The sequence below is a fragment of the Oryctolagus cuniculus genome, chromosome 6 (assembly GCF_964237555.1).
Source record: "Oryctolagus cuniculus chromosome 6, mOryCun1.1, whole genome shotgun sequence".
Taxonomy (NCBI): Eukaryota; Metazoa; Chordata; class Mammalia; order Lagomorpha; family Leporidae; genus Oryctolagus; species Oryctolagus cuniculus.
In genome coordinates, this window is record NC_091437.1 from 28,647,935 (window position 1) to 28,661,596 (window position 13,662).

Sequence of the window (13,662 nt, forward strand, 5' to 3'; positions counted from 1 at the left end):
TTCAGGGACTCTGCAGTTGAGAGCTAGAAAAGCGGAAGTAGCTGTGACGCGCTCTTCCGGTACCGACGTAAACGCAGTCCTACCAGGAAACGGAAGTGCGGCTCTTCGACCGGTCCGGGTACCACGAGTCCCTAGTTTATAGGACCGGCTTTCTGGCGTCTGGATGAGCGATTTCAGGGGTGGGAATTCACAGCTTCCGAAACTACGCGGCTACCCTGACAAATAATGTTTACCCGTGCAGAGAGTAGCAGGCTGTGATCTCTCTTGTCGTTAGTTGCAGTAAGCTTTGGAATGAAAGTAAAAACGTTCATGAATTGAGTACATGTATTTATTTCATGTGTTTGGAGAAGACTCAGAAAAATTTCCTTAAAGAAAGAAAGGGGCAGGCAATAAGGTACTGTGTCTGGATTTTAATCATGCCATCTATTTATCCTATTTGAAAAACTGGAAATTTTCCATTGCAAGGAATTATTTCCGTCTTCTAGTTCTAAGTGCTTACTCCTTCTTTGAGGACGTTATGAACAAATTTGGTCCTCTTTGAAAATCGGAGGTGAGGTGGGGTTGATGTATTATGACTTTTGTGTGTAGGGAAATTCACTATACTATACTGTGCATTAATTATTTTTTTTCTCCCTTTGCCTGTTATTCTTGTCATTTATTCAGAGAGGCCTCTCCTTACCACTCTGGCTAGAGAAAAATCTGTTATTACATCTCTCAAAGAGCCACTCAATCACTTATTTGTAATATTTAGCCAAATTACAATCCTTCATTCATTTGTGTGATTATTTGATTAAATCGTCTAAATCAGACCCAGCTCCTAAGGGTAGGGAGTGTTTGGTTTTGCTTAAATTTGTATTCCCTAGAGACTGCCTCATTTTTTTTTTTTTAAGATTTATTTAGTTTCTTGAAAGTCAGTTATACAGAGAGAGAAGGAGAAAGAGAAAGAGAGAGAGAGTCTTCCATCCTCTGGTTCACTCCCCAATTGGTCACAACGGCTGGAGCTGTGCCGATCCAAAGCCAGGAGCCAGGAGCTTCTTCTGGGTCTCCCACACAGGTGCAGGGGCCCAAGGACTTGGGCCATCTACTACTGCTTTCCCAGACCATAGCTGAGAGCTGGATCGGAAGTGGAGCAGCTGGGTCTTGATCCAGCACCCATATGGGATGCCGTGCAGGCGGTGGCTTTACCACTATGCCACAGTGCCAGCCCTGAGACCGTCTCAGCTTCTGTTGTGGAGGAGGCCCTCAATACAAATTTGTTAAATAAATGAAGGTTGTTAACATTGTAACTTCTAGAGGGAGACCAGACACCAGGGAACAGATTACTGCAAAACCTAAATGAGGTTGAAAATTAGTTTTGAAATAGTAATTCAGAAGTAGGAAAGTGATAATCTCTATCAGATCTCTGTGGGCTAGATTTCTATAAATATTTGTGTTCTTTGTTAATATATGAGTCTGAGAGTGAATTATGGGAATAAGAAATGTCAGGAAATACAAATGAATTAATAAAGGTCTTTATCATCCAGAGACTAATAAAAGAGACTATTGTAAGAATCCAGAGAGCAAATGGAAATATCCTGGTGAGAGTGTTGTGAGTGGATGCAAACTTAAATAAAATAATGTCATAGTGGAAAGGGTATTAGAAGTGTAACTGTGCTATTATTTCAATAAAGACCTCTTGACACCTAAAAAAAAATAATGTCATAATAATTTTTATGGATAATACTGCAGACTTGGTGATGAGTTGAATAGACTGGTGAGAAAGATGGGTGTGTCAAAGATACTTGTGTTTATGGTTTCCAGAAGCCTAGAGATCTTCGTTTTTTTTAGACTTTGGAGATTAAAGCCTCTCTCCTTCCCCCAACTCAAGAAAAAGGCCAATCATTTGAGGTTCATTATGATAGTAGAGCATGATTGGTGCATATTTGGCCTTAAAGTAATCTACCACAGATGGATTCCTTAAAAAATTCACAATGTAAGTTCTTTGAGAAGCCACTCCATTGTCAGCAGTGGAAAAATGGAAAAGTTTTGAGACTTGCCAGTGTGTCTACTATATGAATATGACATTCAACGTAAACTTTTTATTGTAAAATAATTAGATTCATGGCCAGCTGGTAACCAAGTGGGCAGGGGATCTGTATTACCAAACATCTTTAAATATCTCTATATCCCTCATTTCACTGTCTTATAGGAATTTATTGCTCCCTTTTTTTCAGATAAGAAAATTGAGTCTTGTAGAAATTAGGTATTTTATTACTATAAAGAGCTCATTATATTTTTTGTAAATGAAAAATCTTAGGATGAGAGAGTTAAAGGGTCTTGATGGCATAGCCATGTATGTGACAGTTGCTATACTAAAATTTCATGAACAAAAACTAAAACAATGAGGGTGTAAGCATATAGGAAGAACAAAATGGAGAAACTTCAATATGCTAAGGATAGATAAGGAGTCCTCAAAGAAATGGAAAGGAATGGATGGAAAGAAAAAATCCAAGAGTGTGCTGTTACAGGAGTCAGAAGAGAGTGTTTCAATAAGGATAGAGTAGTGAACTATGTTCAATGTTGTTCAAAGTTCAAATGAGAAGAAGAGTCAAAATTACCCCTGTATTTGGCAACATGGAAGTGAATTAATGATACTGACAAGGACATTGTGAGTGTAGGAGAAAGTGAAGAATAAAAAGTATGTGTAGGGGCCGGCACTGTGGTGCAGCGGGTTAATGCCCTGGCCTGAAGTGCCAGCATCTCATATGGGCGCCGGTTCGAGACCCGGCTGCTCCACTTCCAATCCAGCTCTCTGCTATGGCCTGGGAAAGCAGTAGAAGATGGCTCAAGTCCTTGGGCCCCTGCACCTGTGTGGGAGACCCGGAAGAAGCTCCTGGCTTCTGGCTTCGGATCAGCGCAGCTCCAGCTGTTGAAGCCAATTGGGGAGTGAACCAGAGGATGGAAGACTTTCTTTCTCTCTTTGCCTCTCCTCTCTCTCTCTCTCTCTCTCTGTGTAACTCAGATTTTCAAATAAATAAAATAAATCTTTAAAAAAAAAACTATGTGTAAAAAGTCTTTTCAAGGCCTGGGCCGTGGCTCAATAGGCTAATCCTCCGCCTGCAGTGCTGGCACACCGGGTTCTAGTCCCGGTCGGGGCGCCAGATTCTGTCCCAGTTGCTCCTCTTCCAGTCCAGCTCTCTGCTGTGGCCCGGGAGTGCAGTGGAGGATGGCCCAAGTGCTTGGGCCCTGCACCCACATGGGAGACCAGGAGAAGCTCCTGGCTTCTGGCTTCGGATCAGCGCGGTGTGCTGGCCGCAGCGTGCAGGTCGCAGCGGCCACTGGGGGGTGAACCAACAGAAGTAAGACCTTTCTCTCTGTCTCTCACTCTCTCACTGTCCACTCTGCCTGTCAAAAAAAAGTCTTTTCAAGAAAGTTGAATATATAGGACATTCATAGAAACTGGGTGATAGCTGAAAGGAAATGTTGGGTCCTAGCAAGACTTTTAAGATGGAAGATAAAATCATGTAATCCACTGAAGAGAGACTGGATCTCAGGAGATGACAGTAAGTACTATTCAACAGCAGAGGTGAAAACTGAGAGTGAAACTCTCATGATTTATGCTGTGCTTAAAGGCTTCGCATATTTTTCCTGCTCATGCCTAATTGTCTTTGATCTTTCTCAAAGGTAAGTTACCCCTAAAAATTTGAGTAGACTATCCTAGCAGATAATCTGAGGCCTGACAAGGAAGTTCACCCCAATTCTATTTCTAAAATGAAAGTCTGTCTTCTTGTAGAAGGTCATCTTTTGCTTTTCTTAATATTTGATAAATGACAGCTGGTAAATTGTGATAGTGTGTATTCAGCAGTACTGGTCTCAGTCAAGTAACTGTTTACATGATTAATATTATGAGGTACTTGCTTTTTTATTTTAAATAAAGTAATTTGATAATTTTGATGGCATTGATGATACAAAATCAAATATAGATATAAAACTGCAGGGAAAAGCAGATGAAATAATGTTTGATTACTAAGGCAAGTCCACTGAGTTGCTCTATAACTTACCTCTTTCCATGCTAAATTCGTGATTGTTAATTTTTACTGTTTCCTTATTCATTAAATATCAAAAATAATTCATTCTTTAATAATATCCCAGCATCCCCTTAAGTATCAAGTTCTGCATGAAGGAAACAGCAGTGCCACTGAGCTAAGCAGCACACTGTTGCTATGGGTGGCAGTGTTTGATAGCAATGGAAATTGATTGTTCATGTTAGACATGATGCAGGAAGGAATATGAGGTGAAAGGGGGCTAGATCTGGAAGTTCTTCATGGTCTCTCAGTTATTTAAAGAGGCTCAGTCTGTCTAGTATGTAAGCCTAAGACAGAAAAGTATATACCACCTTATTTTGCTTTCTGAGAGATAGCAATTTCATCAATCATAGGTTTAAAGCTGTGGTCAAGGACAGTGAGATGTCACCTAGTCTTCCATATTCAGGCTAGACTTGATGCTGCTCACTTTGAGTCTACCACCCACATCTTGATGAGTCCCAGGGAAGGTTTCAGACTTCCCACTTAGCATCTGTTTGGTCATTTCCATGATCTTAGTAATGTTTTGCTATCTTGTCTGCTTGGTCTTTTTCATGGAATGTGGTTAATAAGTGACTCAATATGTCAATTGTTTTACTTTCTCATTTTCAAGCATTATTTCCTTATATTCCTTTAGTACATCTTAATTGAATGCCTATCTTTTGTATTTTGTAATCAGACTCTCAGGCGTCTTTCTCCCCCTACATATTCTTGGCCTTCCCTACATCTTTGAATATCATCATGACTTACTAATCTTCTATGTAGAATTTAGTAGCTGAGAAACTCAGTACATTTTAAATGAAATGAAATTTCAGTTGTCTTAGAAGAGACACAATCATCTACCAGATTCCCTAAACCTGATATAAGTTTTAGCCAACTGTAATCACAGAGAGAAGTGAATAGGTCATATATATTATAATGCTTAATATACTTGTATATTTGGAGAAAGAGATATCACAATATATCCTTAGGCCAGAATCTATGGCAATTCCTGGTCAAGATTTTTCTTTACAAGGGAACATATTGTACTAATACACTATAACAATTCTTGTTAAACAAAAAAATGGCAAAATACTTGTGCAGATGTAGCTTTTGAAACCATTGTTTGCTTATTTATACTGGGTGAAGAGAATAAACACCTACTTCATTTTCCCTTCTTCTCCTTCTTCCTCTTCCTCCTTTCTCCCCCTCCTCCTTATATTTGATATTTTGCTTAATACAAATAATTTTTAATTAATAGACCATTGTACAGCAGCCTTAGATTCATAGAAAATTGCACAGATTGTACAAAGGGTTCCTATACACCTTCTATCTCCCGCTGATGCTCCCTATTTCTAAAATCTTGCATTGTGTAGTATACTTTTTAAAACTGATGAATCAAAAATGATACATTATTAATATTTAAAATCCATAGTTTACTTTAGAGTTCACTGTATTTATAGTTGCATTGGTTCTGACAAATGTGCAATATTGCATATCACAATTATTGTCTTATACATTAAAGTCTCACTGTCATAAAAATCCTGGCCGGCGCCGTGGCTCACTAGGCTAATCCTCCGCCTTGCGGCGCCGGCACACCGGGTTCTAGTCCCAGTCGGGGCGCCGGATTCTGTCCCGGTTGCCCCTCTTCCAGGCCAGCTCTCTGCTGTGGCCTGGGAGTGCAGTGGAGGATGGCCCAAGTGCTTAGGCCCTGCACCCCACGGGAGACCAGGAGAAGCACCTGGCTCCTGGCTTCGGACGCAGCGGCCATTGGAGGGTGAACCAATGGCAAAGGAGACCTTTCTCTCTGTCTCTCTCACTGTCCACTCTGCCTGTCAAAAAAAAAAAAAAAAAAAAAAAAAAAAAAAAAAAAGGAACCCAGTTGGAGTTCCAGGCTTCTAGCTTTGGCCTGGCCCAGCCATGTCTGTCCCTTGCACTTGAAGAGTGAGCCAGTGGATGGGAGCATGCACTGTCTCTGCCTTTAAAAGAAATTTAAACACACACACACACACACACACACACAAACACAGAAACTTTAAAAACCTAACAACAAACCGAAGCATCCACTGTATTTGGAACTGGACTTAACAATCTCCACAAGGCATTTTAAAAGAATATAGGGGAAATTGGAGTATTTCTGGGTATTTGATACTACAAAATCATTAATAACTTTGCTAGATGTGATAATTGAATTGAGGTTATGTTAAAAACATGATCCTGTGCATTAGAAAAAAAAATAAAAGTACTGACACATTAATGAGAAGAAAGAATCCACCTGTTGTGGGACATTTTCAAAGGTGACACATCCAAGTTTGAGGCATGGTGAAGAGAAATACTCCAGTGTCTGTGAGCATCCTCATTGCGATTCTGTGCTTTCCTGAGTCTCTGTACTTTTCCATTGGATTTGAAAGGGAGAATAGTAACCTGATCACACTGAGTTGTACACACACCCAGGCTCTCATAAAGCTGGGAACTTGCTAGCAAAGCCTTGTTTGGATCCCATCCTAGGACTGAGGTCACTCCCAGATTCTTAATTTTACTTTCTCCAGTGTGAAAAGAGATTCTTGGATCTGTGAGGAAGCTGGACTGGAGATTTGTTTACATTTGCCATGTTGTGAAGACAATGAAAAACCTTTCCAAACACAGATGAGGCAGCTATGCTTAGAGACACTACATGAAAATACTCAATTTAGATTGCCATCAGGCTGAAAGAAAGGACTGGGATTTTCTCAAAGTTCAGGGAGAAAATAAATACTCGGAAAGGACGCAGGGTGGCGCTGCAGCCTTAGAAGTAGAGAGGAAACGAAGCGACCCGCGGTCAGTCCTTTAGCCCGACACTCAGCTAAACACACAAGCAAGAAGAGGGGGCTTTGTGAGGCGGTGGCTCCGGGAAATCGGGGCCCTAAGATCGTCCTTATCCCAGAATCTGCGAGACACGGGGGAACAGAGTCAGCGTCAGCGAGAGCCCGAGCTGGAGTGGGTTTGCTGGCCGACCAGACGGCGATGGAGGCCGGAAGGAGAAAGGGAAAGGCACGCGTGCTGAAACAAAGGCAAGTCCTGACGTTCTTTGTTTTGCTGGGCATAGCTCAGGCTCGTTCGGGGCCTGGGCACTATTCGGTGGCCGAGGAAACGGAGAGTGGCTGCTTTGTGGCCAATTTGTTAAAAGACCTGGGGCTGGAGGTAGGAGAACTAGCTGCGCGGGGACCCCGGGTCGTTTCCAAAGGGAAAAAAACGCGCTTGCAGTTGGATAGGCAGACCGGGGATCTGCTGTTACAAGAGAAGCTGGACCGGGAGGAGCTGTGCGGCCCCGTCGAGCCCTGTGTGCTGCCTTTTCAGGTGTTGTTGGAAAATCCTTTGCAGTTTTTTCAGGCCGAGCTACGCGTTAGGGACATAAATGATCATTCCCCGATTTTTCTAGACAAGGAAATGATTTTGAAAATTTCAGAAGGTATTCCTCCTGGAACGACTTTCCTAATAGAGCGTGCCCAGGACTTAGATGTAGGAAGCAACGGTCTCCAAAATTACACCATCAGCCCCAATATCCACTTCCATCTTAAGCTACAAGGGAGTCCTGATGGCACAGTACTACCACAGCTGGTGCTGGACAAAGCCCTGGATCGAGAGGAGGAGCCTGAGATCAGGTTAACCCTCACGGCGCTGGACGGCGGGACTCCGCCCAGGTCTGGCACCGCCCTGGTCCGCGTTGAAGTTGTAGACGTCAACGACAATGCTCCCGAGTTTGCACAGCTGATGTATGAGGTGCAGGTGCCGGAGAACAGCCGGATTGGATCCCAGGTGGCCACTGTCTCTGCTAGGGATTCAGACATTGGAACTAATGGACAAATATCTTATATATTTTCCCAAGCCTCAGAAGACATTCGCAAAACCTTTCAAATAAATGCAAAGTCGGGAGAACTGATTCTAACGCAGGAACTGGATTTCGAATCTGTTCAGACTTACACAGTAAATATCCAGGCGATCGATGGTGGAGGTCTGTCTGGAAATTGTGTGGTGTTCGTCCAAGTGATGGACTTGAACGACAACCCTCCGGAACTGAGCATCTCAACACTCATCAGTCAGATCCCAGAAAACTCGCAGGAAACTGTAATTGCCGTATTCAGTGTTTCAGATCCTGACTCGGGGGACAACGGAAGGATAGTTTGCTCCATCCAAGATGACCTTCCTTTCTTCCTGAAACCCTCTGTAGAGAACTTTTACACTCTCGTGGCAAATGCAGCCCTGGACAGGGAGATCAGGGCCGAGTACAACATCACCATCACCGTGTCCGACCTGGGCACGCCCAGGCTGACCACCCGGCACCACGTCGCGGTGCAGGTGTCCGACGTGAACGACAACGCCCCGGCCTTCAGCCAGGCCGCCTACACCCTGCTGGTGCGCGAGAACAACAGCCCCGGGCTGCTCATCGGCTCCGTGAGCGCCAGCGACAGGGATGCGGGCGCCAACGCGCAGGTGACCTACTCGCTGCTGCCGCCGCCACAGCAGCCCGACGTGGCGGCGCTCGTGTCGGTGCACGCGGACAGCGGGCAGCTGTACGCGCTGCGCGCGCTGGACTACGAGGCCCTGCGCGCCTTCGAGTTCGGCGTGCGCGCCGCCGACCGCGGCTCCCCGGCGCTGAGCAGCGAGGCGCGCGTGCGCGTGCAGCTGCTGGACGCCAACGACCACGCGCCGGCCGTGCTGTACCCGCCGGCCAACGGCTCGGCCGCCTGCCCCGAGCTGGTGCCGCGCGCGGCCGACGCGGGCTACCTGGTGACCAAGGTGGTGGCGGTGGACGGCGACGCGGGCCAGAACGCCTGGCTGTCGTTCGAGCTGCTCAAGGCCACGGAGCCCGGGCTGTTCGGCGTGTGGGCGCACAGCGGCGAGGTGCGCACGGCGCGGCCGCTGAGCGAGCGCGACGCGCCCAGGCAGCGGCTGCTGGTGCTGGTGCGCGACCACGGCGAGCCGCCGCTGTCGGCCAGCGTCACGCTGCACGTGCTGCTGGTGGACGGCTTCTCGCAGCCCTACCTGGCGCTGCCCGAGGCGGCGGCGGCGGCCGAGGCGGCGCGGCCCGACTCGCTCACGGTGCAGCTGGTGGTGGCGCTGGCGGCGGTGTCGTCGCTCTTGGTGCTGAGTGTGCTGGCGCTGGTGGCGGCGCGGCTGTGCGGCGCGGGCGGGGGCGGGGGCGCGGGCGGTGTTGGTGTGGGGGCGGGGTGTGCGGTTGGCGGCGGCGGCGGCGGCGGCGGTGGCGGCGCGGGTGCGGAGGGCCGCTTCCCGGGGCCGCTGCTGGACGTGAGCGGCGGCGGGACGCTGTCGCACAGCTACCAGTACGAGGTGCGCCTGACGGGCGACGCCGGGACCGGGGAGTTCAAGTTCATGAAACCCATTAGTCCCAACTTCCTTGTTAACGGTGCAGAAAGAGTTAATGAGATAAACCCGAGTTTCCGAAATAGCTTCGAATTCAGTTAAATATAAATAAAAGTCTGCTGATTCTAATCTTAATTTATGAGGAGTTTCTTTTTCTTAGTACTTTGCCCATTGGAAGTGACTTTTTATTGGAAAATCACCGTCGTGTTCCGCTACGGTGTGTATTACTGGTATTTCTACAAGTGAATGTGTCTTTGGAGTGAGTGTGGTAATGTAAAATGCAAATATTCTTTTTATTCTAATTTTGTTTATTCTCACTGTAACTTAAAATGTGAAAGTTAAATGCATATTTTCAGAAATCTTTAATTTTTAAGTTAAGGCACCTTTTAACATTCACTTTCCACATTTCCTGGTGGAATTTCAAAGATGTACATTTTTAAAATAAGATTTATTTATTTGAAAGCCAGAGTTACACAGAGAGAATTAGAGGCAGAGAGAGAGGTCTTTCATTCGCAGGCTCCAGGTCTCCCACGTGGGTGCAGGGGCCCAAGCACTTGGGCCATCTTCTGCTGCTCTCCCAGGCCATAGCAGAGAGCTGGATCTGAAGTGGAGCAGCTGGGACTCAAACCAGTGCCCATATGGGACGCAGCTCTGCAGGCGACAGCATCAACCATTACACCATAGCACTGGCTCCTAAAAATCTACATTTTAAAGTGTTTACTATTGTCAGCCCAGAATATTTGTACTTGTTTTATCCCCTTAGACTAGTGTCACTTTTATCTTCTGAATTTACATGGACTAAATCATTCACATAAGTATATTTGTGAATAACAGCATTCTTCCTTTGTTTATCCAAATACAGACATCTTTAAAGTGTTAGCGTATGCAAATATTGACTCTTTAAAGATGGTGAAAACTAAGGGTATTCTACAAAACTTTCACATTGTTCTCAGAAATTTCTTTGTTGAAAATCAGTATTCTAAAATGTGGCTAGGTAGTATATGTCTAGTGATTTTTCAAAAGCATGCTATTTATATTTTTCTACTTCAAATAGTTTTGTATAAACTCTCAACTTATTTTAATACCCTCTTTAAAATGTTTTAATCATGAGAAACCCTCTATAACTGAGTACTTAATTAAAATCCAAAAATATGAGGGAATATATATTTTCGTCCTTTACCAACTTTTAGAAACTTTGAATGTAGCTTGGCATTGCCTTTTCCTTTGGAAAAAAAGATTCATTTTATTTGAAAGGCAGAGTTGGGGGCGGGGGAGAGTGTGTCTTCCATCCACTTCCATCCCCCCACATGGCTGTAGTGGTCCTGGCCAAAGCCAGGAGCCCAGATCTTCATCCAGCTCTTCCATGTGGGTGGCAAGAACTCAAGCACTTTGCCGTCTTCAGCTGCTTTCTCAGGCCATTAGGAGGGGGCTGGCTGGAAGATGGAGCAGCTGGAACTTGAACCAGTGTTCCAGCATTTTTCAAAAATTTCTGGAGCACTTTGATTCAATTACAAATAAGCCTTTGAGGGTGGAAAGATTTATGTATCTCTACTCACTATTTGGTTTACACTGACTACTTCTATTTCACTCCTTCAATTCTTTTGACTTTCTAATGCTTTTTTTAGTTGTTTGACTTCAGTTTCTCAATAGATCTCTATTTATTGCGTGATTAGCACAATCACTAGAGCATCAGATGTTCTTAATAAAATGAATGGCCAATTGAAAGAAAGAAGAGTCGGGGCTGGCACTGTGGTCTAGTGGGTAAAGCTGTTGCCTGCAGTGCCAGAATCCCACATGGATGCTGGTTCGAGTCCTGGCTGCTCCACTTCTGATCCAGCTCTCTGCTATGGCCTGGGAGAGCAGTAGAAGATGGCCCAAGTCCTTGGGCCCCTGCACCCATGTGGGATACTCGGAAGAGGCTCCTAGCCAACTGGGAGTTAACCAGTGGACGCAAGACCTCTCTCTCTCTGCCTCTCATTCTCTCTGTGTAACTCTGACTTTCAAATAAATTTTAAAAAATAATAAAAAATAAAGAAGAGTCTTATTTAAGTGCATGAAAATATTTGAAGGATAAAATTTTAGTGGAATTAAATGATGTCTGATGTATTATGTTTTGAAAATTTTTATTCATTTGTTTTATTTAAGAGGAAGGGTGGAAGAGAGGAGGGAAGGGAGGGGAAGAGAGAGGTCTTCCATCCACTGACTCACTCTGGAAATGCTGCAACAGCCAGAGCTGGACCGGGTAAAGCCAGGAGCCAGGAACTCAGTACTGGTTTCCCATATGCGTGGCAGCATCCCAAGTACTTAAGTCTTCACCTGCTGCCTTTCCAGCTATGCAGTAGCAGAAGCTGGACTGGACAGCATAGCAAGGACTCCAGTATGGGATGCTAAGTGTCCCAAGCATGGCTAAACCTCCATGCAAAATGCCCACCCTGAGTTGCATTACCTTTGTTATTAGAACTGGTCACAGTTATTCAAACTTGTGCATGTTTTAGTCCTTGGTATCTCTTTCCTTCAAAATGTCCCCCCCCCTTTTTAGAAAAAACTGCTTAATTTCAGTCTTTTTTCCTGTTCCTTGGCTTTTGGGGGGCAATTGTGTATTCAAGCTTATAATTTAAATTTCCTTCTATAATTCCCTACATGACTCATCCAAAGTTCTTCACTTGTTGCAGTTGAACTTCTGATCCATACACTAAAAATGAATTTTATCCTCAGTGTTACTCATCTTAATGTTTTTATACCATTTTATGTATATTTGAATTGCTTACATTATTAAAATTACAGTATATACTTAAATGGTCTCATGTTGAAGTTGACAGTGCTGAAGAGTTCTTTTTTGTTATTGAAAGTCTGATCAATTTGGTTGTAGGACCTTTGGTGAGCCACTTGATTGTCCAATGATAGCAGCTATTTCTTCTTTCTTTTCTTTCTGTTTTTCTTTTCTTTCTTTTTTTTTTTTTTTACAGAGTGGACAGTGAGAGAGAGAGAGAGAGAGACAGACAGACAGACAGACAGAGAGAAAGGTCTTCCTTTGCCGTTGGTTCACCCTCCAATGGCTGCCGCGCGCCGGCGCACCGTGCTGATCCGATGGCAGGAGCCAGGTGCTTCCTCCTGGTCTCCCATGGGGTGCAGGGCCCAAGCACTTGGGCCATCCTCCACTGCACTCCCGGGCCATAGCAGAGAGCTGGCCTGGAAGAGGGGCAACCGGGACAGAATCCGGCGCCCCGACCGGGACTAGAACCCGGTGTGCCGGCACCGCTAGGCGGAGGATTAGCCTGTTGAGCCGCGGCGCCGGCTGCAGCTATTTCAATAGCTGGCTGTTATGCTCAAATACAATGCAAAAGTGTAACTGCTATTATCAATAACGTTCAAAGTAAACCTCAGTGGGTGAGCCAGCATATAACATATCTGATAATTGTGTACAAATACAAAAGAGACAAGATGGACTACATGATACTGTATTGTTTCAATTTTTTAATCCACAATCTTGCAATAGCTTCCTTTTATTCTTAAAATATAATCACTCATTATTTGGCCCTGCTTTTTCTCTCTAGCCTCTCCTCCCACTTAATCTTTTTTTAAAAAATAAGATTTATTTATTTACTTTGAAAGTCAGAGTTACACATAGAGGGGGGGGGGTCTTCCATCCACTGGTTCACTCCCCAATTGGTGCAGTGGACAGAGCTGTGCCAATCCAAAGCCAGGAGCTTTCTCCGGGTCTTTCCACATGGCTGCAGTGGCTTAAGTGCTTGGGCCATCTTCTACTGCTTTCCCAGGGCATAGCAGAGAGCTGGATTGGAAGTGGAGCAGCCGGGTCTCAAACTGGTGCCCATATGGGATACTGGCACTGCAGGCAGCGGCTTTATCCGCTATGCACAGTGCCACTCCCCCCCCCCCACTTACTCTTGAGACACTGTATTGGGCACACTGTACTTCCTTCATTGTCTTTAACAGCTATGCGTTACTCCCCCAGGACCGTCTCTCTTCCTGGCATGCTGCTTCTCATCCTTCGTGTTCCAGACTAAATGATGCATGTTTCTTAAACCATGCCCTTAGCTTAGATCTCCTTATTATATGCTTTCAGTGCATTCATTATATATTTCCAATGTAGCACTAATTGGAATATATTTACATATGTACACTCCATTCACTGTAAAGCAGTATAAGATGTATAGCTATTGCCTTGTTGCTATTAAATACCTAACTTCTACAGACACAATAATTACTTGTGGAATAAAGTTGATACAGATGAAACTAGTAA

General features: G+C 44.7%; 1 protein-coding gene across 1 annotated transcript; it reads left to right on the top strand.

Annotated features, from left to right (window-relative positions):
- Positions 1-6,829: 6,829 nt before the first annotated feature.
- Positions 6,830-13,655, top strand: PCDHB2 (protocadherin beta 2). The gene has a single exon (XM_017341109.3). The coding sequence runs from the start codon at positions 7,044-7,046 to the stop codon at positions 9,501-9,503; it is 2,460 nt and encodes an 819-aa protein (XP_017196598.3). The 5' UTR covers positions 6,830-7,043; the 3' UTR covers positions 9,504-13,655.
- Positions 13,656-13,662: the final 7 nt, after the last annotated feature.

What these genes read in the sequence shown, in the direction of transcription:
- PCDHB2 (XM_017341109.3), top strand. Translation starts at nt 7,044, where the DNA reads ATGGAGGCCGGAAGGAGAAAGGGAAAGGCACGCGTGCTGAAACAAAGG.